The sequence below is a fragment of the Nilaparvata lugens genome, chromosome 11, assembly GCF_014356525.2.
Source record: "Nilaparvata lugens isolate BPH chromosome 11, ASM1435652v1, whole genome shotgun sequence".
Classification (NCBI taxonomy): domain Eukaryota; kingdom Metazoa; phylum Arthropoda; class Insecta; order Hemiptera; family Delphacidae; genus Nilaparvata; species Nilaparvata lugens.
The window spans coordinates 43978144-44004605 of record NC_052514.1 but is presented as its reverse complement, the minus strand read 5'-3'; the positions used below and the strand labels follow the sequence as shown (position 1 = coordinate 44004605).

General features: G+C 33.9%; 2 protein-coding genes across 6 annotated transcripts in view; both read right to left on the bottom strand.

The window, feature by feature from the left end:
* The window catches only part of LOC111055375, a 31329-nt gene extending 24574 nt beyond the window's left edge, over positions 1 to 6755 (bottom strand). For all 4 annotated transcript variants that reach the window (XM_039438502.1, XM_039438505.1, XM_039438503.1 and 1 more), the window contains exons 1-4: positions 6507 to 6755; positions 3178 to 3228; positions 1334 to 1441; positions 564 to 686 (exon numbers count right to left, since the gene is read on the bottom strand). In XM_039438502.1, coding sequence (XP_039294436.1) covers positions 564 to 686; positions 1334 to 1441; positions 3178 to 3228; positions 6507 to 6560 — 336 coding nt within the window. In that variant the 5' untranslated portion in view covers positions 6561 to 6755. The remainder of the gene's footprint in view (positions 1 to 563; positions 687 to 1333; positions 1442 to 3177; positions 3229 to 6506) is intronic.
* A 1847-nt stretch (positions 6756 to 8602) lies between these two features.
* LOC111061545 (choline/ethanolamine kinase-like) overlaps positions 8603 to 26462 on the bottom strand; it is a 35814-nt gene continuing 17954 nt past the window's right edge. For both annotated transcript variants that reach the window (XM_039438501.1, XM_039438500.1), the window contains exons 4-9: positions 23462 to 23690; positions 18219 to 18352; positions 16827 to 16937; positions 14142 to 14664; positions 11973 to 12155; positions 8603 to 8733 (exon numbers count right to left, since the gene is read on the bottom strand). In XM_039438501.1, the coding sequence (XP_039294435.1) occupies positions 8608 to 8733; positions 11973 to 12155; positions 14142 to 14664; positions 16827 to 16937; positions 18219 to 18352; positions 23462 to 23690 (1306 nt within the window). In that variant the 3' untranslated portion in view covers positions 8603 to 8607. The remainder of the gene's footprint in view (positions 8734 to 11972; positions 12156 to 14141; positions 14665 to 16826; positions 16938 to 18218; positions 18353 to 23461; positions 23691 to 26462) is intronic.

Genomic DNA, 26462 nt, shown 5'->3' with positions numbered 1-26462 from the left:
GTCATGCATGCAGTACAAAAAGAATTGATTCCTCTGTTATTCTTTGACCAATCTTGATAAATAAGATATCCTTGAAATTTTGATAAAATTTGCTAACTTTTTTGTCTCCTGTACATTTTTTTAAAGTGTACGGTTTTCGTGAAATTTGCAATCAAAAATTTAAAATGGCCGCCATTTTGAAAATTTACATTGAAAATTTTATTTTTTAAAGTTGAGTCTTTATAGCATAAATATTCATGCCAAATTTCAGATCAATACAATATTTCGTTCTTGAGACAACAATTCCTACGTGAAAAAAAAAACAAAATGGCAGTTATAAGGATAATCGCTGAGTTTTGGACACTTCAAATACGACATTTGAAGTCTCCTAACATCCAGGAGCAATACCCTAATATGTTCGACACTACTTCTGAAACACTCTGTATACAAAGATCTTATTTTATAAGGTCTGACTTTGTAACTCATTGATTATTGAAGATAAGACAACAATCTTATTGAGTTTCTACTCCTTTCAATTGCATAGACTAACCAATTTATTTATCTTACCAAATAGGTTCACTCACCAGTTTCCTCGATTTTTTTAGCCATTTTGAGTATCTGATATGTCCTGGTTCCATTTTGAGTCCAAAAAACCGCAGCAGCCATATAATTGAGAATTCAATTGGTTTCATCTTCATGTACTTGGCCTTGAATCATCAAATAGAAAATATGAATTTTTTTCATTTTAAATGATAAATTTTCCTTTCCACATACCTCTACAGGTACCTCGATATGGTACACCTCAATGGACCGATCAGAAAATGTACTAATACAAGGTCTGTATCAATACAAAATCGTAGTGTACTATATCGAGGTTGAATCGGAAAAATATGCACTATATATGAGTGCGGCGAACCAAAATGTATAATGACCGTCTTTTCAACATTAAGCTGTATAGTCGTAGAAAAAATGTACTATAATTATATGAGTGCTAAACACTAACTGACTAAAATGTGCTATAAACAAGGTGTAGGTACTGTACATCGAGGTTCCACTACTGTATTACAATATATCACAATACACAAAAGTACCTATCACAAAGTAATAAAGTAATATACAAAACAATATATTAGGAAAATTATATCCGCAAAAATACTCTTTAGTCTTTCTTTAAAAGCTTGTAAATTTTACCTTCTTTAAATTTGGGAGTAGAGCAGTTTTGGGCTAAGATTAAGGATATTGATAGTCATATTTATATACAATTACAAGTCATATTAATATTATGATTTGTAATAAATTGTATTGATGGATGAATGAATATATATTTAAATATAATTGGGGGATTATGTCTGACCTGTAATTCATTTTCATCTGTGATGACATCACCCCTTCTCACTGGTGGATCGCAACATGTGCACATGGCATCATTCTCATCCGACCAAGGGGCTTCAACTTCAGGTAGCTTCAAAAAAATATCATTCAATGCGATTAGAAATATGAACAATAAAATTAAAAAAAGAACACTTGCATTGATATAAATGTCGAAACTACTAGCCGTGTATAATATGAAATAAATATATTTCAAGGATAGTAGTTACCGTATTTTCTATGATTCAAAGTATAATACTATCACCAAGACAAGAGACCACAATCAGTGAGGAGCAATTTGGATTTATACCAGGAAGAGGAACAACAGATGCAATATTTGCTCTCCGGCAGCTGGTGGAGAAGACAAGAGAGCTAAGGTCTCAGCTGCAAATGGCATTTGTTGACCTGGAAAAAGCCTATGACAGGGTGCCCAGGCAAGAGATTTGGCGAAGTATGAGACGAAACTGTGCCAGAGAAGTATGTTCGATTAGTGAAGGAGATGTACAAGGGAGCCATCACTCGAGTGAGAACCAGTGTGGGAAGGACCCAAGAGTTTCCTGTGCAAGTTGGCCTTCACCAGGGTTCAGCACTTAGCCCATATCTGTTTGATCTGCTCATGGATGTGGGTGCTGCAGTCAAGAGGCCAGCACCATGGTGCATGCTATTTGCAGATGACATCGTGCTCTGTGAACCTACCAAATATCAGTTGGAAGAAAGGCTGGAAAGCTGGAGGAAGACTTTGGAGGAAAGGGGACTGAAAATTAGCCGATCAAAAACAGAGTACATGGTATTGGGAAACAATGATGGGCTACCCTTACAGCTTGAAGGAAACCAACTCCAACCAGTTGCAAGTTTTAAGTCCCTGGGTTCATGTGTACATAGAGATGGAGGGCTTGATGTAGAAATACAGCATAGAATAAATTGTGGATGGATGAACTGGAGAAAAATGAGTGATGTTCTTTGTGATAACAGAGTGAATTGTCAAATGAAGGGAAAAGTGTATAGATCAGTTGTGAGGCCAGCTATGCTGTATGGAACAGAAACATGGCCCATTTCAAAGAAACAGGAACGAAAGATGGAAGTGACTGAAGATGAAAATGTTAAGATGGATGTGTGGGGTGACAAGAAGAGATAAAATAAGAAATGAATTGATCAGAGGCACTGTTGGACCACTGGGGAAGAAAATGCAGGAGACAAGGATGAGGTGGTTTGGGCATGTACAGCGACGGGAGGAGGATTATGTTGGACGAAGAGTGCAGGATTTGGTTTTGGATGGTGTGAGAGGACGAGGCGGTAGACCTAGGATGAGGTGGGGAGATAGAATAGCGGCTGACTTGCGGGAGAGTGGTTGGTGGAGAGAGGAAGCATTAAATAGGGCTTTGTGGAGAGACAAACTAAGAGGAAGGAATGCCGACCCCATTTAAATGGGATAAGGCACAGCCAAAGAAGAAGAAAGTATAATACTATCAACCTATTTTAGGCTGACACATTTTTCATTGTATTCATGGAAAAACAGTTTTGTGCTTGACCTATTCTCTCCCTATCATATTCATCATGATTGGAAATTGTTTATAGGTATGTATGAATAAAATATCAATTGGAGTATTAATATGAATATATTCTAATAGTATAATATTAAAATGAATAACCATCTCTGGGCTCTGAGCCCATAATTAAATTTAAAATTCATCACAAATGGAGCCAAAAACAATGCACATATACATAAACAATACATAGGTCAAACATCTATATAAGTTGAAACATCAAAATGAATGACAAAATAACAATGATCTATAATTGAAAAGTTGAGCAAATAACTATATGACCTACCTCCTCTTCCTGGGGATTATCATCTTCATCTTCAGCGAAAATTGAAGGAACCTGAAATCCATTTTCATACAAAAATCAATCAAATGGGTCAACTAATTTTCTTAATCCATTCGTTTTCTATCTGCAGTATAAAAATACAAAACCAGCAAAATTGTTTCAAATATAAATCTCACAATAGATTAACTTATGTGTGGCCTTTTAAAATAGTGAGTTATTGTATAGTGAACCCTTTTCTTAATAGATGACGATTTCTTCACCCATTCAGAACTGCGATGTATGTTTTACCCTTATTTAAACTGGAAGGTATTTTTACCATTTTCTCCATAATATGTTTGATACTTGTACATGATTGCTAGTCCAAAACCAAAGTAATTCAATGAGTACCTACTTTTTATGTAGTCTATATGATGAAAACTTTGTAGGAAGAATATTGCACTATTCATTGGAAAAAAATCTTCAGAACCAAAGAAGAATAAGTATTTTAAGTTCCATTAAAGGAAAAAACAAATCCCTAAAAGCTCTTTAAACTTAATGGTGAACATTGGTGATAATCAATGATAATAACCCGACTCATATCTATCTATAAAATAATAAAGAGAAGAATTGGCATACACATGTACGAGCTAGGAAATTCACGAATGAGGCATCATCACGTCTAAATTCCTGGACTGATAACTCATATCTATCTATAAAATAATAAAGAGAAGAATTGGCATAGACATGTACGAGCTAGGAAATTCACGAAAGACGCATCATCACGTCTAAATTCCTGGACTGATTAACTTGAAATTTTGCATATATATTCTTAATTTACCGAGGGTGATGATAAGCCTATTTTAAAATCTTCAAGATTTCAGTAACTTACGTCAATGTTTTAATTATTAGACCCTTACAGAGCACGGGTTACATCCTAGTTATGAATATTTTCTAGGACAACTTTGCTGTACTGGAAGCGCATAAATTTGTACAAAATATAATTTTATCGAAGTCAAAGCATCCTGTAGAGTCTACTACATTCATGAAACAAGATCATAGGTCTATAATGAGGTCCACGTTAAGCTGCGTACACATATTCGCGCTTCCAACCAGCACCGAGCACGCTCCTCCCTCGTACCGCACTCGTACCACCATCGAACCACAGTCGCACCGACAACGCACCCATCATGAACGTTACGGAAGATGTTAGATCTTCTCGCGTTCCCCGGTCGAACCACTCTTGCTCGCCGGTCGATCATCAATCGAAAGTCTGTACGCACCTTTATAATGGCAGTGTTTGATTCGCAATGCTATTGCTATCCTTGTCTGTCATTCAACAAAGCGGATAGCTCTATCTTTCTCTCGCTTTGCTCTGTTGCCAGATCGGCTTTAGTCGATCGGCAAATCTGATTAATTAGGTACCTTAATAATTAATTCACAAATATTCCATCTTAATTATGAAAATTCATTATGAAATTATAAAAAAATATAATTGATTATTTTTAACAAGGATGAACAATTAATATTACATTAATAAACCTGTATCAGCTACCGTCAAGAAGGCATTGACTAGACGGTGAGGATCAGCAACGTTGTTCTTCTATCTTTTTCCACTGCCATTATAACGTGGACCTCACTATAGGTTTGCAATTGATGCGATTCAAGCTTTTTGATTTCAAACTGAGTAGCTATAAGAGTTGAAAAACATATGCCCAAGAACTGAAGATCCACGAAGCATAGAACAATGGTCGTCAAAGTATCATACGGTTGACCTGGAGGTAGCAGAACCAAGTCTTGATGACATAAAAGAAGCCGTGAGTAAGTTGAAAAATGGGAAGGCGGCTGGAGAGGATAATGTCACTGCAGAAATGTGGAAATATGGTGGAGAAGCATTGATAAAGTGTCTGCACAGGATAATAACGCTGATATGGAGAACAGAACAAATACCAAAGGATTGGAAGAAGGGCCTGATATGCACAATTTTTAAAAAAGTTGACAAGTTGCTTTGCGATAATTATCGAGGAATAACTTTGTTAGACATAGCTTATAAAATATTTTCACGCATCCTGACAGTAAGAATGAGCAGTCTAGCAGAAGGCATAGTAGATGAGTATCAGTGTGGATTTCGACCTGGCAGGGGCACAACAGACCAAATATTTACCCTCAGACAAATAATTGAAAAGTTCTATGAGCACAATACCAACTTGCATATGCTATTCATCGATTTCAAGCAGGCCTTTGATAGGGTGAGGAGAAGTGAGGTACTGGATGCTCTAGAGATGTACGGGTTTCCAAGAAAACTAATAAGCCTGGTGAAATTGACCATAAATGACACAAAAGGTATGGTGCTGAGTGAACGAAGAGTGAGTAGGGAATTCAGTATCAATGACGGCGTAAGACAAGGAGATGTACTATCAGCCTTGCTCTTCAACATAGTCCTCCAGAAAGCAATGGGATGCATTGACAAGAGAGGCATAACATCACGAACAGAATGACACAAGTTTTAGCATATGCAGATGATGTTGTCATAATTTCGAGAAGCATGCGTTCGCTGGAAGAAGCATTCTTGCAGATTAGAGATGAGGCTAAGGTAGCAGGTCTGGAAATAAATGAAGGAAAGACTAAGTACCTGGAAATGAGCCCTAGAGGAGTGAGAGAGCAAGAAACTGTCAAAATTGGAGAAAGAGTATTCGAAAAAGTTAAAACCTTCACGTACCTGGGCACTGAGATCAATAGCATTAACAGAATATCCTCGGAAATCAAGCGCAGGATAATGCTGGGCAATCGAGCATATTTTGCCAATAATAAATTACTAACCAGGAACACTAAAATGAAAATATACAGGACTCTCATAAGACCGGTTGTCACATATGGTAGCGAAGCATGGACAGTACTACAAGAAGATGCTTAAGCACTGATGGTCTTTGAGAGGAAGCTGGTTAGGAGAATATATGGTCCAGTGCAGGAAAATGGTGCGTGGAGAATCAGAAAGAATGCTGAAATTGAAGAAATCCTGCAAGGTAAAAATATATAGTCAAGGCGAGAAGGATAGATTGGCTTGGACACGTGGAAAGAATGCCAAGAACGATGCTCTATGAGAAGTTGGAGGCTGTGAGAAGAGGGAGACCTAAGACACGATGGATGCAGGATGTGGAAAGAGACTTGAAAGTAATTGGAGTGAGAGGATGGAAAGAAAAGGCAGGAGATAGAGAAGCTTGGAGGCGGATTGTGGAGGAGGCCAAAGCCCACGTAGCGCCAGGATAAGTAAGTATAAGAGTTGAAGTGACTAGGAAACAAAATTTACCAGAGGAAGAAAACATAAAATGAAGTATAAATTTTATTTCAGAACTCACCGAGATTAAGAAGCAACAAATCAAACTCAAAAAAAGTAAATTTGGTAGAGACATCTCATCAGGACTGTTGTGTAACTTGTAGAATAGACAGCGACCAAACTACCGTCAATATTATTTTTAATCTTGCAAACAGCTTCTGATTAGATCGAAAATATTCAAAGTCACGAAAAGTGCGTGAGGAGAGAAAACAAAAACATAAAATAATTCGCTATTCTTCTAGGTCTTCATATCAAGTTTAGTTTCAACTTCTTTATTTAGTAGTCTAGTGGATGAATTTAATTGAGATAAAGTATTCCAAAACGTATTGAAATTAAGTTCAATGCTGTATTATAAGCTTGTGCGTAGCTGGTAACTCGGGAGTTCTTGAAGAAGAACCAAAAAATACTTAAAATTGACTGATGAATCTAAGAATCAATTTTCAAATATGAAGCATGAAAACTACAGACAAGTCTGCAGAATGGAAATAAGTTTATGATAAATAACGATTTAAGAAAATATTAGTCCTACAATGAATAATTCGCTTTTGCTACTAATATCATCAAAAAATTTCAAAAACTTGAAGTAAATTCTATAAATATGTCTTTTTGACTTATCCAATGAAAATACAGACTAAATATAATTTTCGAATATAAGATGACTTTTTTAATCTAGGTAGCCTACTCAAACAATTGATTAATAATTATTATAAGGTATCACTTTTCTAGTTCTATTAAATAACTTATTTGATTTACTTTGTAAGGCATGAGAGTCGCTAAAGTTTAAATATATTAAGTATTATTAGTATTACCTATTATAAATAATTTGATTGGATGCTAGTTTATTAATAAACCATTTTAGATTTGTTAAGTAGCTCGTAGTCAATTGTCATCTATAATAGCATTAGGATAAAATTCATATTTATTATAATTATCTCGCAGACTCACAGTTTTAGGTTCACAGTGGGTTCAAATTTCCAATATTTCTGAGAATTAAAAATCAGTCTATTGGAGAACAAAAGCATGTTTAAAAGAGGATGGTTATTACAATAATGATCTGTATTTACGTGATTCGGGCTATGATTTCATAAAATGGCAACAATGAAGTTATTTGCATACAATTTGTGGTGCAAATTGCAAAGTAAATTCAAATGAAAGATCAAAGTTTAGTTTTGAAAAGTCTTGAATTCCTTAGAGCTTAGAAAAATTAAAGGGGAATTTTTGTATCAAGTTCACTTTTCGTAAGTAAAATGTACATACATATTCATACATAACATAAGCTACTAATTCTACCAATGCTTTGTTAAACTTTGAAACGTTTAAAAACTTTGTAAGGTGCTTCAATTCATAAAATGAATTTTGAATATTTTCCCTTAAAGTGAATGAATCTTATTTATTTAGGAATAGAATAATAAGAAACAATCATGAGCAATATACACTTATGATGGAAGTAATAAATTCAACAACAAATTTATATAGTACTTAGTGATAAAATACAACATCTATACTTATATAATAAATATATTTATGATTATGGAAATGTAAAACAGTCATAAATCATGTAAAGAGATAAACAATCATAATATACTATGTATATCCGCATACATTTTTTAAATATATTCGGAGAAAATTTATACAATATTCACAATCCTTATATATTGTCGTGATTTGATAGCAGGCCAAATAATGTAATAGTAAGTAGTTCAAACTTTAATACTATAATAAATTCGAATTCAATGTTCTACAATACATTATTTTCATTATTAATAATTTGATCAATTATTTCAATAAATTTGAAATTATCTAAGCAGTTTGATAAATTACAGCCATCTATCTTCAATCCAAGTTGAGAAGCTTACTTTATGATTGTTCTTAATTTCAAATATTCAATTATTTTCTCAAATTTCAAATACCCATTTGAAAAGGTATGATTTGATTGGAGAAGTAGGTTTAGCGAATTTTCAAAGACACTAAAGTTAGTTTTAGTAACTATTGTATGACTATCAGTCGCATTTTTTTTTCGTCAGATACAAAAATGATATGTTGGATTCAACATTTTTCTAGAAAATTAGCTTACTCTTTTCACGGGCATTTCTCTCAAAAATAATTTAGATTTTTTTGAAATTTCAGCAGTCTTGGCCGCTACTTGAAGCGGTTGAAAGTGAAGTGGTTCCATCAATTTCTTGTTCTTTCAAAAGTAGAAGTTTTTCTTTGTGAGTGAAATAAGCCTCGAACCTGGATTCTCCATATCCCTAAATAGAAAAATTCGTCATAAATAAAAATATATAGAAACATTGATTCTCTAAGTTGAAGGGTTCAATATCCCCTAACAGGAGAAAGCGTTATAAATCCTTTAGAAAACTTGGTTCAACAAGGATAGCAAACCAATGTTAATCAGGTGCTATCTTCATAACGCCACTACATAGTGAGGCTAGTGAATTTCATTATATAGTGAGGCTACTTTATAATGGCAGTATTTTATTAACAACTAGGTGGCCCGGCGAACTTCGTACCGCCAAATAGTTAATGCATCGCTATCGAGAAGCCTCGCTAATACGGTACCAAAATTATATTTACGGACAGCATACTTTTCTTTCTTTCACAGTCTCATGTCTTATGGTATTCTTCTATGGGAAAATTCAGCGCACATTAACGATATTCTCCTGCTACAAAAAAAAGCCGTGCGAATAATCACGGAATCACCTTATTTAGAACACTGTAGGCCTTTATTCATAAATAATAAAATTCTGACAGTAATAAATCAGTACATATATTCTGTTTTGTTATACACTAAGGAGAAACTGCATCGTTATCAATTAAGAAATACTGTTCACTCTGTTAATACCAGAAACAATAGACAGATCTATATTCAATACCAAAGATTGTCTAAATCTTTAAACAGTTTTGAAGCAGTTGGGCAAAAGGTGTATAATAAGTTACCGTTACACCTCCAACAAACACCCCTAAAACTGTTCAAATTGAAGGTGCACGATTGGCTGGCAAAAAATCCTTTTTATAAATTAAGTGAATTTTACGAGAGCAGTATCAGCATACCTTAATTCTTATTGTTAGCACGTATGAACTAGCTGCTTAATTTTGTAATATTGTCTTTGTTATTTGTAATATTTGGAAAAGTAATCTAAATAGCAATGTAATAGTAAAATGTGTCTCTTAATGTGTGACTGTCTATTTCTTGTTCTATTTGTGTGACTTTGTCTTGTGCTTTTTTGGCTGGCTGACAATAAAATTGAATTTATTTATTTATTTTATTTATTCATCTCATGACAAACTTTAGCTGGATGCACACCTGAGGAGGCGCGATGCGGCATTTTGCATCCAGGTGCTTCTTGCTTATTGGTTTGAATGGAAGAACTCACACACACTGAATCGGGCATGGCGTGGAACGGTGTGATAAGACAATCTCCATAAGATCGACACTTTGTATCACCAAGCCGCATCTCCTCAGGTGTGCTTAGACTTAGCTTCATCTGATGCATCACTATATTTTTATGAAAATCATCCAACAATCAGTATTTACATTTATATCTCGGTATGGACTTCCTTTGTGCTTAGTTATATATTTATTTTATAATAATTCACTAAAAATCAATTAAATTTTAAACCTTGAAGAAAGCACAATTATTCGAAAGAAAGCAATGTCTTTGGAGTATGTAAATCTTTAACCTGAGGCCGCACTGCTGGATGGTTACACACAGAACAGTCATTTTGTTTTTAGTCGGGGTGTTTAGAATAAAATACATGGGCGGTTATGGAGCAGCACACACTCTTGTCTACTATCTACCGACGGCTGTTGGATGACGCAATGATTATAACAGCTGATTTTTATTTCTGTGTGTGGCCAGCTCACAAATCTTTTCCCATAAGGATTGCATGTAAACTTTGAAGGATTAAACTTGAATTTTAAAAAACACTTTTGAAGTGAAAATCCACTTACTTTTTGTAGTGACGATCGTTTCGACCTGTTGTTGGTCATCATCAGAAAAACACTTCAATTTTTTGTTTTTAAATTCAAGTTTAATTTTAACAGTGAAAAAGTATGGATATACAACAGAGTAATCACTTTGAAGGATTGTAATAAAGAGTCCTGAAGTTGGATGGACTGAATTTGATCCTGCTTTCCTGATTTGATCCTGCAAAATCCTGAATTTGATAGACCATAAACCTGGTCCTGAACATAACGAACACAACTAAAAAAATCATCAAATTCGGTGCACACATAAAAAAGTTATTGGATGTCAAAAGTTGAGGCTCGTTTTTTATTTATATAGATGTCCCTGCTATACCCTTGATATTTGTTCTTGATAGACAGCTTCCTTGTCTATCATTTGGCAAAGCAGATAGCGCTATCCTTTTCTGGATCTATCCTTTTCAAGGTTTTATAACAATGTATAAATATAATTAATCAAAAAATATGCAAATGCAATCGTGGAAATTTATTATTTAATCATTGAGAAATATATATTTTTAACGGATAAAATATAATTGATTATTTAAAACAAAAATAAACAGTCAATATTACGTCAGCTATACTGGTATCAGCTATTCTCCATAGAAGGCAGTGACAAGGCAGGGAATCGGCCACGCTGTTCTCCTATCTCTCTTCACTGCCATTATAACGTGGACCTCACTATAGTAAACCTTTTGTTGTGAACCTTTGTTAGTTCTTAAAGAATTATGGTCAATTTCTTCATTTGTCTTCATTCTACTTGAACTGTTGATATTAATAATGATTATTGAAATTATCTATATATATAAAAGCGAAATGGCACTCACTCACTCACTCACTCACTCGCATAACTAAAAATCTACCGGACCAAAAACGTTCAAATTTGGTAGGTGTGTTCAGTTGGCCCTTTAGAGGCGCACTAAGAAATCTTTTGGCAATATTTTAACTCTAAGGGTTTGTTTTTAAGGGTTTAAAGTTCGTCTTTTAGCATGTATATTCTTTTTCTCCCAATCTCTCAATTATAATTGAAATTTCCATATCATATGTTACTATAGAACTATAATCTAGATAGAGTACCTCTTCGAAACAGTTGTTAACTGGCAACTAAATTAATAATTTTGTCAGGTTGGCATTAAGTTGAGTTGACTTTGTTAGGTTGGCACCAAGTTGAAGATTTAAATGCATTTATCGCGGAAAAATTGATTGGGTACTGCTACTTCAATCCTGGGAATATTATATTACTAGCCGTCAGGCTCGCTTCGCTCGCCATATCCGTTTAGCCAGACGTTTAGTCTGGACCCCCGACTGGATTGTCCTAACATATGATAAAAATGCTCAAATGAAAAATGCAGGCGAGCGAAGCGAGCCTGCTGATCTCATTCTTGGATGATCCAGTCGGGGGTCCAGGGGGCGGAGCCCCCTGGCTAGACGGATATGGCGAGCGAAGCGAGCCTGACGGCTAGTGTTCATATATTTTTGTTATCATTAATGGTTATTGAAAGGTATACTAGGTAGGCTACTTACCCAATAATCGAATTCGATGTCAACTGATGTGGAGTTGACGACACTCCACAGACCCCAGAAAAAGTGGGAGGCTAGAATGAACGCCTCTGTCTCATGTAGAATGTGCTCAACTGTATCACGTGACTTGGGTTTGTAGTTGGCCAATGATTGCAGTTCATCCAGGTAACATCTGATCATGTGCTCCTGTCAATCAAATTGTATTTTGTATGTGAGTTGATGATGAAAAAGGTGTTTCCGTAAGCATATGTATAACAAGTATTATAATAAAGTAGTAAAAGTAGTACAGGGTGTTCAATTTAAAAAAAGACCCGTTGCTCATTAGCTTGTACTAAATGTATTTATTTTTGAAAATGCATATCGTCCCCGTTCTGGCAAAACTCACTAACTACAAAAATGCTCATTTCCAGTAATATATTTTGATAGGCTTAAAAAATGTAGCTCTTTGAGTAGGCAGAACTCACCAAGTCATATGTTTTATTACTATTTCTATTTTTCCACTTTATTTGATCTCACTAAAGTGCAAGACACATTTTGCTTGTCTGGCAAAATTCACCAAAGTCCTTTAGTTTTCAAGGAATCGCCTGGCAATTTTTACTAACCATCTTTGATGAGTTCTCATTCTCATGAATACAGAGCTTAATCAAGCACTATACATAAATTCACTATTCATCACTTCACTAAACATATTTCGTGAGTTTTGCTTCCCACAAACTAATTATTAATGGATATTGATAACATTATTCAGGAAATGGTGAGCAATATTTGCTGTTTGGTAGTCAGGCAAAACTCACCAAGTGTTATGTGCTTATAACTCAAAACTGTAGTTTTTGACTTGGTGAGTTTTGCCAGTACGGGTACGATATATTTGTGTAAAATGAGTAAAATACTGTTTCTAATGTTGGTATAACTGTAGCTGGAATAGGGATGGACATTATTATAATCGTAATAACATGATTATACCAACTCATTAGCAATATGTTGAAATTGATCATGTTCAGCGCAAACCTTACGGCCAAGCCACACAAAGAGTTTTTTTCAAACAAGTCGGCAGGGTAGGAAGCTCTCCGATTGGCTGATTATCAGCTGATTACCAAACGCCAACCCAATCAGCCAATCGGAGAGCTTCCTGCTCTGCGGACTCGTCTGAAAAGGCCTGAAAAACGCTCCGTATGGCTTGGCCCTAATCCTTGAAATCGATTCATTGAAAGGAGAGACAACATCATGTTTGCGTTGTGTGCGTATAAAAGTGATGATTCATAACCATTGTTAACTGCTGGACTCTTAAGAGTCCAATCAGTATTCAATATTGAATATCTTGAATTTGAAGGCCTTAAATTTGAATTCACATTGCTTTCATTCACACTGAATCAAGTACTGTGGTCATTCAGTACCGTCTTTAACAAAGATGTTGGGGTGCGTAGATCTGATGTGCCACAAATACGCACAATTAAATTTTCATCAGCTGATGCTTTTGTTATTATGTAGCTGTATTTTTACAAAAACATTAAAATAACAGTAAAACAGTATTTTTAAAAACAATATAAAAAAGAAGTACCTATTTATTCAAAACATTTCAAACAAATATTTTCGGCATTTGGCCATTTTCAAGTTTAAATAATCAAATTTGACGATAGAAATCATAAAATAATCAAGTTTGATTTAAACTTGAATATGGCCAAAGGCCGAAACTAGTTGTTTAAAATGTTTTAAATAATAGGGTACAATATGTTTTTATATTGTTTTCAATCATTTTTAATAAAGTAGCCCATATACAAGTGAAGTGATTTTGGAAACAGTAAGATACAAAAAATATAATAAGGATAGCATCAGCTGGTGAAAAGTGAAATGTGTGTGTTCGTGGCGCATAAGTTTGTACGCACCTTTCAGGTGACTACTGTGGAATCGGTATTGATCCACTCTCCCATGTTTGTTTACATTGTCTCTCGGCTCCCAGAACTGACTATGGGGAAGGAACAGTTTTGGGCTTTAAGCCTGTTGTTCCTTTCCCAATCATTCATAATTATTGAGAATGATATTCTATCTATCAAAGTATAAATATATATATGTATATATATATATATATATATATATATATATATATATATATATATTTATAAACCAACTATTACCGAATCCTTACCCAAAATGTACCCAGTTGAATTGTATTACCTTCTGCGCTCGTGTGGGATGTTCACACTCGGGCAGGTGATAGAAATATGGCGGCTGCTCGTTTGAATAGTCGTACATCCACTCATTGAAATGATTGGCAAATTCAAAGCCGCGATAGTTATATGCGCAGTACTCAAAGTCAATTATCACAATGCTCTCGCCGGTCAGGCTGGACGTGTTGAAAGCTGGCAACGTCGTAGCGGCGGACGTGTCGAAAACCGGCAACGTGGCTTCGGCGGACGTGTCGAGAAGCGGCAACGTCGCAGCGGCGGACGAGTCGAAAACTGGCAACGTAGCTTTGAAGGATGGGTCGAGAGTGGCTTCAGAGGATGTGTTGAGAACCGGCAACGTTGCTTCGGCAGATGTTACGTCATCACGGGAGGAAGTGGGTGTTGGAGAGGGGGGGATGTCAGTCATGTGAGTTTCCTGGAATGTTTCGACCTCTTCACGCACCAAAATGTTGCCTTCCTGGAGGTCGTTGTGACAGAAAACCACTGGTGACTCCACTGACAGCAACAGTTCTCTGAAATTGACATTTAACTATTTATCAACTATTCATTTATTCAATATCGGAGCACCGAGCTTCGCTCGTCATTTATTTATTGATAAACAGAACACAATTCTTCAAAATGATTGGGGAAGGACAAACAGGCACAGCCCAAAACTGTTTCTTCCCCGAATTTTGATTTATACACTATAAATGGTCCAAAAAGTAGGTTATGTTTCATACACTTGAATTCAGGTCCAATTTTCAGTCAAAATATTTAAAAACAGAAAAGTTCTAATTTAGATTGTTTACAAACCAAATTGAATAACAAAATAACACTCACTAATCACTTACAACTGTAAAATAATGATTAACTTTGAATATTTAAATATACTCTAATTTGAGTGATAAACCATGTCTTGTCAACAAATCAGATTATTTTGATAGTCTATTAAAATTTCTAGATAATATTTCACGCGAGATACGGTAAGCTGATTGAATGATTACACAGCTGATCTCCCACACAGGCACACGCATCTTTTGTTATCGACAGATGACGAAATAATCATCTGTTCTTCCAAGGATGAATTATCCTTTTATGTCCTTCAGCGAGTTTTCCCAGTGATGAGACCTAGTACAATCGAATTTTTATATCAAACCTACTATGTTCCAAATTTCGTGAAAATCGTAAGAGCTGTTTTCGAGATCCGTTGAACATAAATAGCCAGATATAAAAATATAAACAGACATACAGAAATTGCTCGCTTAATATAATAGGATTCAATTGTGTACATATAGGCTACTCAACTTGAGGGAAATAACAACAGGCTCATATCCAAAATTGTCTCATTTCCAATTTATACTTCACAGTCCAAAGAAAAAATAAAGGCAATCACTTTCAGTATAAAATAGTTATTTGTGCAACTAGTGCGCAAAGTGACAGTTTGCTGCACCGAAAGAAACGTTTACGCCCGAGCCGTAGGCGAGGGCGGAATGGTTTCTTGAGTGCAGCAGAGGAACTTTGCGCACGTATTTCACATTAAGTTTTTCCTACAGTTACCATGAATATGAAAAGTGGGTAATTATGGGTAAAATTGCCTGAAATCCATCAAATGTTTTTCTGTATGATTTTATTATTGATAAAAACCTTAATCCTAAAATCCTAAAGTCCTCGTTGTCGTTGGTTATAATATATAATGAATAATACATTTGTACATTGTTGTACAAAAAGTTAATTGTATCAAACAGTGTATCGTCAAAACAAAACCTATATTAGTGTTGCTCTCCATGACGAAACACTATATAATAATTTATCTCTTTCCTGTATAATATACAGTACTTGTAATATAAATATAAAGAGAATAAATAAAAATCTCAGTACCCTTTTTTTAAAATATTTTATCACAACATGTTTCGGTCATTTATGATTTCATTCGTTAAATGACCGAAACATGTTGTGATAAAATATTTTAAAAAAGGGTACTGAGATTTTTATTTATTTTCTTTATATTTACTATATAATAACTTTTTGTAGTTCAGACACTGTGTTACTTGTAAATATTTGAAAAAACACTCATCAGCCTGGCTGATGAAGCTCCCCCTCAGGAGTGAAATGCATTCCTCAATACTCCAAGAAAAGTAAATGTTTTTCAAATATTTACAAGTTACGGTGTCTGAGCTACAACAAAGTTAAAACATATATGCTATACAGTAGGCCACTACTTCAATCATGTATATACGGGTATACACTACTTCAATCATGTATGTATATATACGGTATACACTACTTCAATCATGTATATACGGGTATACACTACTTCAATCATGTATGTATATATACGGTATACACTACTTCAATCATGTATATACGGGTATACACTACTTCAATCATGTATGTATATACGGTATACACTACTTCAATCATGTAATTTGTAAGTAATGTGAGTAATTTGTAAGTTTTCTTATATTGTAAGGTTTCATTATCAAAAAAGTCATCAACACTATAAAATCGTGATTAATTTCACGTGAACCAATCAGAGAATGGTTTTTCGAGAAGAAGGCCTCTCTGATTGGTTCTCGTGAAATCAATCACGATTAAAACTTGACCGGCTTTTGTGCAATTGGCACATAAGGTATTTTAATAAATTGAAAAGATTCTTAGAGATGACTAAAACTGTAGTAGGTTACTTCATAATTACCTGAGCCATGCTAACTCCTCCCGTAAACGTAGTCTTTTCAATTTATCTTTTATAGCACCATATAACTGTTCATGATCATTAGATAAATTTTCTTCAATAGTATTGAGCCATCTGCAAAAATAATAACAGAGGTTTTATAATATAACAATGTGATTAATGTAAAATATAGGCAGAATCCGTAAATGTATAGGTACTTAATCGTCATCAAAGCTTAGGCTAGGCGCACACACCATGTAGTCAAGACAAGACAAGACAAGACAAGACAAGACATGATCAGACACGTTTAGTCACAATACTTCACATAGTTGCTTATGAAGACATGTCTAATTACAATGACTAATCAGTGTGAGTTGCGCCATAAGCAACAATGGGAAGTATTGTGACTAAACATATCTGATCATGTCTTGTCTTGTTTTGAATAACTGGTGTGCGCCTGGCCTTAAACCTTGAACGAGCTACATGACCGATAAAATTAAATTGAATCAATTTTTAATCATAAAAGATCACATAAGCATGCATTATTCCAATCCTCAATTCACTTAACATGATTGACAAGTCTTTAAAACCTTCTACATATTCATATTGAACCCACGTTTTTATTTGAAAATTTGCCTACTCTAGAAATAGATGGGAGGATGAAGAACTAAATTGGATGGGAAAGTTGTATTGACTCGCTTTGGTACCTCTATTGAATAACTTTGGTATATAGGATTCATCCACTTTGATATGATAAATAGGAAATAATGAAACACTTGGATATTCCCTAGAATATCACGAATTTATTTAAAAATTACATACATGTTTCAAGACCAATGGTTTCACACTGTTGATATATGTGAGGCTTTTCAAAAAATTCTTGATATTCTAGACAACATCCCAGTGTTTCATCATGGATAAATAACACTACATCTCACCAAAAACAGTAAAAATTTCTATCATAAGATTCGACTAATTAATCACATTTACTCAATTATGAATCAATATTATAATTAATACTACAACAGGTAGTTCATAATTTGAATAAATGCATTCGAAAAATCAGCAACTTTTTAATTTTTGTGTAGTTGAGAAGTTGATATTGTGGTAATTATTCATATTGAATGAAAAAGACTAAGAAATTGTCAAAAAACCACTGATTTATTGATAATTAGAAAGACCGGTTTCGGTTATTACACCATTGTCAATCTCTGATAAACTGCTGATAAGTTTATCAGAGATTGACAATGGTGTAATAACCGAAACCGGTCTTTCTAATTATCAATAAATCAGTGGTTTTTTGACAATTTCTTAGTCTTTTTCATTCAACTTTTTAATGGTTTAGAAAATTTGCAGGATAGAGAAAAACAAGTAAAGCATAATAATTAATGAGAAGGAGAATAGTTATCAATATACCTTTCGACCGTCTCCCAAAACCATCTGGGCTGTTTATTTATGGGAACGTCCATTTGGTGAATGTGCACCATTTTCTCAGCAATCAGCCTACTCAAGTTTGGATCTGAAAGTTCTCTTGTTTTCAACGGTCTGGCCTGTGAATATAATGAATAATTATAGGCAAGTAAAGATGGGTAATATAGAAAAATAATACAGTAGATTTGTGATTTTGTCTTCAAGGTTTTTCAAATAAGTGCAATATTAAAATAATACAGTAGATATTTTGTGATTTTGTTTTCAATTAATTTTAAATAAGTGAAATATTTTTCAAGTTTAAATTTATTATTACCTCTGGTGAATTGAAAACTTGAGCCATCGTTTCAGGATCAATTTAACAATGTGAGCAAGCAGACACGTTTTCCCTCGTTTTTTCTGTCGAGACAGCAATTATTCTATTACTTAATCAATCTTCAAAATTCAAAATTTTCAAAAAACTATTCCTGGACCGAAAATTAAGTGACGAAGCAGTGGTGTGTTATTTCATAACCTAATGATAAGTTACCTGGGACAACATTAACTTTCTATCAGAATTGGGAGAGAAATAGTACTGGCTTCTTAGCCTAGTTTTTCCTCCATGGTCATAATTACATAATGATTATAGTATTTTGTACAATAAATAAATTAGTATTCACCTTTTCTTTATAGGGCTACAACAATTATTGCAATAAAACAAAAATCCTAATAATTGTACGGTTTTCTTAATGAATGGTTATTAAGGATTTCTAAATAGTAAACCATATACCGCTTTGGCTACAAATACTTTGAATTACATTCAATCGTAGAATGCAAATAAAATGAAATTAATTAAATTGGCAGCGTTTATCGACAATAATACAGTTATACAATTTTTCTGAAACGAAAAAAATGTGGATATACTTTCTATATCTATTGAGGAAAAATTAAACTCAGCATGAGTAATTTTAATTCCCTGTCTTGATGTTTTGAACAACTACATATGCAGTCAATTATTGTAATGAATATCAATAATTATTGTAAGGTTGCTCAAATTATCAATATAGTGTGTTAATACATCGCAATTCGGAATAGATCAAGAAATCGTCATCTTTAATCTTCATTATTATTATTAGTATTCTAAAAATCTTATATAATTTCATATCATTATAGGCAAATATGACACATATTTATGAAAATATTAGCACACTGCTAAACTACATTAAAATTTAGACTTTTTGAATAATTATCAAGTTACTGTTCTAGATTTTTTAATTTTAGACTCTAATTGTTCTGATAGTATCTATTTGATTCAAAATTTGCTCGTTTATCTGAGTATTGAAGAGCGTAAATTGTATTTTGAAAAGTAAAAGTAGCATGACCAACATTTTGATTTGGACAGTATAGTATAAATTGGAAATGGGACAGTTTTGGGCATGAGCCTGTTGTGCCTTTCCTCATATTAAGTATTTGTACACAATGTGAATAAATAAATAAACAGATTTCATCATCAGGCTGGTATCATTTTTTAATTGAATGTATGATTTTTTATTAAAAATTTCAATATATAGAGTGAGCAGTGACCTTTCAAGTCTAGTTAAGCTCAAGCGTGTTTCTCCAATCAGTGAACTAAAAATAAACTACAATAATGTATCTAAAATGTAATTGCTCAAATTTTAGAGAATATTAGTACCAATAGAAATTAGAAAGAGGATTTGGAGATGAACGTCACTTGAAATTTTGCAGTGATAGACACAAGCACTTCAACAAATCCGATAAAAAGTTTCAAGAGGAGTGTGTAAAATTGAGTGTTTTTGCAACAAAGATTACAGTTCAATAGCTTCAGAAAATGTTTGAAAGTGCTTGAGACAGCAGTTAGTGTAATATTTAATCAATCAGACTAGATAAGTGACTTTCTCGGTGATCCATCTGTACTTTCTAGAAAGGTGAAACAGATGACATAAATCAGTTATAATATTTAATAGTTTGTTGATTGGAATTCACTCTATCCTACATGTTTTAATAGAGATTACACACGTTGAGTATTAATCTTTGAGACTTATTTATTTCTAATATTCTACATGACATATTTATAATATTTATTTGAATAAATGAAAGTTAAAAGCTTCAGGATCACTTTCTAGTGGTTCAGAAGTCACCCAAACATCAGCTATCTTTCATCATTAAAAGTAGCTTATAACTTTATTCATTTATATAAAGAGATCCACGTTATGATAGCAGTATTTGATTAACATTGGTGTCTCTATCATTAGTCCAGTCAAATGGTCGTTGTTTTTCAGGAAACAGCCCCTAATAGTTATTTGTGCAACTAGTGCGCAAAGTGTCAGTTTGCTGCACCGAAAGAAACGTTTACGCCCGAGCCGTAGGCGAGGGCGGAATGGTTTCTTTCGATGCAGCAAACTGTCACTTTGCGCACTAGTTGCACAATAACTATTGTAAGGTTGCTCAAATTATCAATATAGTGTGTTAATACATCGCAATTCGGAATAGATCAAGAAATCGTCATCTTTAATCTTAATTATTATTATTAGTATTCTAAAAATCTTATATAATTTCATATCATTATAGGCAAATATGACACATATTTATGAACATATTAGCACACTGCTAAACTACATTAAAATTTAGACTTTTTGAATAATTATCAAGTTACTGTTCTAGATTTTTTAATTTTAGACTCTAATTGTTCTGATAGTATCTATTTGATTCAGAATTTGCTCGTTTATCTGAGTATTGAAGAGCGTAAATTGTATTTTGAAAAGTAAAAGTAGCATGACCAACATTTTGATTTGGACACTATAGTATAAATTGGAAATGGGACAGTTTTGGGCATGAGCCTGTTGTGCCTTTCCTCATATTAAGTATTTGTACACAATGTGATAAATAAATAAACAAAATAAACAGATTTCATTCAGGCTGGTATCATTTTTTAATTAAATGTATGATTTTTTATTAAAAATTTCAATATCTAGAGTGAGCAGTGACCTTTCAAGTCTAGTTAAGCTCAAGCGTGTTTCTCCAATCAGTGAACTAAAAATAAACTACAATAATGTATCTAAAATGTAATTGCTCAAATTTTAGAGAATATTAGTACCAATAGAAATTAGAAAGAGGATTTGGAGATAAATGTCACTTGAAATTTTGCAGTGATAGACACAAGCACTTCAACAAATCCGATAAAAAGTTTCAAGAGGAGTGTGTAAAATTGAGTGTTTTGCAACAAAGATTACAGTTCAATAGCTTCAGAAAATGTTTGAAAGTGCTTGAGACAGCAGTTAGTGTAATATTTAATCAATCAGACTAGATAAGTGACTTTCTCGGTGATCCATCTGTACTTTCTAGAAAGGTGAATCAATGAAAGTTAAAAGCTTCGGGATCACTTTCTAGTGGTTCAGAAGTCACCCAAACATCAGCTATCTTTCATCATTAAAAGTAGCTTATAACTTTATTCATTTATATAAAGAGATCCACGTTATGATAGCAGTATTTGATTAACATTGGTGTCTCTATCATTAGTCCAGTCAAATGGTCGTTGTTTTTCAGGAACAGCCCCTAATAGTTATTTGTGCAACAAGTGCGCAAAGTGTCAGTTTGCTGCACCGAAAGAAACGTTTACGCCCGAGCCGTAGGCGAGGGCGGAATGGTTTCTTGAGTGCAGCAGAGGAACTTTGCGCACGTATTTCACATTAAGTTTTTCCTACAGTTACCATTGAATATGAAAAGTGGGTAATTATGGGTAAAATTGCCTGAAATCCATCAAATGTTTTTCTGTGTAATTTTATTATTGATAAAAACCTTAATCCTAAAATCCTAAAGTCCTCGTTGTCCTTGGTTATAATATATAATGAATAATAATTAGCGCGTTGTGCTTGGTTGCACCTCTGCTCACTATAGCAGCCACAGCAGTCACTGTTACCAACTTCATTTTGATTTTGCTGCACTGTTGCTCCATATAACCTACTAAGTATTTTGCGTTGCCATGTTGCAAATCTGGAGTGCAGAAAAATTTTTCCCGCACTAGAGCGGAAAAGTGATTCTTTGCGTTCTGTAATCAGTGCAGCAATGGCCACTTTTCAACGTAACTGTAGGAAAAGAATTTTTCTCGACGGTTCTATATGTATTTTGGGGCGCTGAATTCGAATCTGAAATTTGCTGACACGCCAGAGGAAATCTGATCATTCTGTCAAAAGTTATACGTGTTTAAAGTTTTGATCCTTGACGTATCCTTATGTGTGCCCCCCCCCCACTAGGAATTACTGAAATGAAGTGTATCTAACGGGTGATTCTCATAGAAAATAACCCTCGTAAGATGATTTCAGCCGAAATATGTTTCTTTTTTGTTAGGAGAGGCCTTGAAAATGTATTATAATGAACATTTGTATTTTGGCTGTAGGACATGATTTTCTATTTTTGGGTGTATTTCCATTCCCCCCTCTGCTAAATTCGAAAATTCCCAAGGAATCATGTTAAGGATTAATTGTTCTTTCACGTGATGTTTGATTTTTTATCATTACTAGAAAAAGATCCAAGTTGTATAGGGTAGAAGTGGTAAGTTTGCATAATTTTGAAAAACCCATAAAAATACTACTTTTTAAAAATTCGTAGCTCCGGAAGAAAAAATGGAAGAGTCTGCGTGCGCGACGACTCAAGTTATTGGGAATTTTATTATCTTTAATTTTGTAGAGAATGATTTTTCTCGAAAAACTCAAGGTTTTTGAGATAAAATAGAAATAAATGTATAAGCCAGTTTTTTCCTTCATTATATTAAAGACTAGCAGGTAACCCGTGCTTCGCAAGGGTCAAATAAATCTTAACAAACTGAAAACTGGACCTACTGACATCTTGAAGAATTAAAATATGCTCCTAAACCATACTTGGTAAATTAAGGACCTATATGTAAAATTTCAAGTAAATCAATTGAATAGTTCAGACGTGATGATGCGTCGTTTGTGAATTTCCTATCCAGTACGTGTATAAGCCAGTTTTTTTCCTTTATTATATTACAGATTATAGTGTTTTGTACAGTAAATGAATTTGAATCTATATGCAAAATTTCAAGTTAATCAGTTGAGTAGTTCAGACTATGCGTCATTCGTGAATTTCCTCTATCCCGTATGTGTATAGGCCAGGTTTTTCCTTTATTATATATTATAGAAGATTATAGTGTTTTGTACAATAAATAGATTAAAATATCAGAGAAATGGTGAGAATAAAGATTTGATTGTACTAACAGGAATGTACTCCTCAAGCCGGCCCCCAGGAAAGACACCGAACAGCCTGGGTCCCTTCTGGCTTTCGGAGAGCAGAGTGAAAATGACGGATTCGGTGATAATAGTCTCTAGCGCTCTCTCGCCATTCACCTGGCCATAGATGCGAAGAAGAACTCGACTCGGCTCGTTCTTCACAGTTTCCACGTCGGCCGGCAGAGCGCAGTAGTAGAGCAGGTTGCTTAGGCCGCCACTAGAAAGAGAGAGAAAACACAGACAATTAGATACAGCTTTGAAAACATAGAGATGTTCAGTAGTAGAGCTGATTGTTTGCCCGTCACTAAAAAGAGAGAGAAATAGTTGAAGGACATAAAGGGTTGAGATAAAGCTTTGAAAACTTAGAGAAAATATCAGTAGTAGAGCATATTGCTTAGGCAACCAACAAAAATATTTGGAAACAAGTTAAAGTTGATAAAAACAAGCAAATTGTTAAGAAAGTAGAGATCTATAGTAGAACACTATAGTCTGTATAAAATGAATGAATGAATTTTATTTTCCAAAAACAAAATTCAAAAAAATATGTTGAGACTTGTAAAAAATATCCGTGTTGCCAAATTGTCCAAAATTTCAATCTATTCATGCAAGCCCACATGACTGCGTATATGAAATTCGGCAACACAGTCGAAGCAGAGTTGTCAAATTGAATATATCCAGTCATATGGGCTTGTATGAAAAGATTGAAAATTCGCACAAATTGGCAACACGGATATTTTCTAAAAGTCTCAACTTATTTTATACAAACTATACTTGAAAACTATGAGTACCATTTTTGAAAAAATATTGAAGAAGTAGTTGGTAAACTATTATAAATATCCAGTAACTTCAACTCTTTCTCTTTTGAACAGTCTCATAAACCGAAAAATTCTTTCGTTGATATGGTTTAACAACCGGAGCTAGTTTTGGTTACCAATAAATACGGTAAGTTACAGTCACAATATCTAATTGGCATAAACAGTTCTCATAGATATAGCCAGTTTCACACTCAACAATAATTATTGTCGGCCGAAACTCAGGAGTGTGTTCCGATTAGCTGAGAAGTCTCTAATGTATATGGAAATGTCTTAAAACAAAAAGGGTCATGAAGTTAAGTTTTTAGCCATAAAAACAATTGATAGAAATAATACATATGATAATAATGTTATAATATAATAGTAATGTAATGGTATAATAATAATAATGTAGTATTACCGCCCCCCAACCATTTTAGAGTGCGAGTAAGCATTAATGCTATATCAAAAGAGAAACAAACATTTCAGTTTATCGCCCAAGAACATTATTGTTATTGGCAAGAGCAATTTCTGTCCTATTTCAAAGCCCAGCACTAAAAAAGGAACCCTAATGTGAGAATTACCTCTATCAGCACTCCTTAAAGATATAAGATAGGATATAGATATAATGCTTCCCATTCAACAACCAATGGCAAAAATTTGCACTGAATATCACTGAACAATCTTCTCATCCCACTATGTAGACAAACTCTAGATTTTTATGTTTGATATATTAAAAAACAACCAATAGGAGAGCGTGATCTTCACTGAAATCATTATTATTTAATAGAAAATAAAAGCAACTTTCGTGTAGGCTTTTCAAGTCTCTGCTATAGTGTGATTCAATACTAACTGTCAGAATTTATTTATTTCATTTATTGTAGAAAACACTAAAATCATAATTTCATTTCATTTCATTCATTCATTTATTGTATAAAATACTATAATCATAATACAATTATGACATTGGAGGAAAAACTAGGCTGAGCCTGTACTATTTCTCTCCAAAAATTTGATAAAAAATTAATGTTGTCCAAAAGATAAGGTTATGTATGTTATCTCACACTGCTTCGTCACTTGATTTTCGGTCCAGGAATGATGATTTAAAATTTTGAATTTTGAAGGTTGATTTTATACTCTAAATAAATCACAGAATGTATCACAATAAATTAAAAACTTAAGAAATATTGCACTTATTTAAAAATTTGAATACAGAATCAAAAACCTACTCTTTATTATAATAATAATAATTATGACCATGAAGCCTGTACCATTTCTCTCCAAAAATTTGATAAAAAATTAATGTTGTCCAAAATATTATCAGGTTATGAAATCACTGCTTTGCCACTTAATTCTCGGTCCAGGAATAGTTATTTGAAAAATTTGAATTTTGAAGGTTGACGTGAGAAGTGGAATAAATGAATGTATTATGAATAGAATGAATGGTAACCGTTTGTATATTTGTATATCTATCAAGTAATGCTAACAGTATAAAGTGGACAAAAAACAATATATATAAAAATTATCTATATATATAAAAGCAAAATGGCACTCACTCACTGACCGACTGACTGACTCACTCACTCACTCGCAGAACTAAAAATCTACCGGACCAAAAACGTTCAAATTTGGTAGGTATGTTCAGTTGGCCCTTTAGAGGCGCACTAAGAAATCTTTTGGCAATATTTCAACTCTAAGGGTGGTTTTTAAGGGTTTAAAGTTCGTCTTTTAGCATGTATATTCTTCTTCTCCCAATCTCTTATTGAAATTTTCCATATCATATGTTACTATAGAACTATAATCTAGATAGAGTACCTCTTCAAAACAGTTGTTAACTGGCAACTAAATTAATAATTTTGTCAGGTTGGCATTAAGTTGGTTTGACTTTGTTAGGTTGGCACCAAGTTGAAGATTTAAATGCATTTATAGCTGAAAAATTGATTGGGCATTGCTACTTCAATCCTGGAAATATTATATTACTAGCCGTCAGGCTCGCTTCGCTCGCCATATCCGTTTATCCAGAAGTTTAGTCTGGACCCCCGAGTGGATTGTCCTAACATATTATAAAAATGCTCAAATGAAAAATGCAGGCGAGCGAAGCGAGCCTGCTGATCTCATTCTTGGACGATCCAGTCGGGGGTCCAGGGGCGGAGCCCCCTGGCTAGATGGATATGGCGAGCGAAGCGAGCCTGACGGTT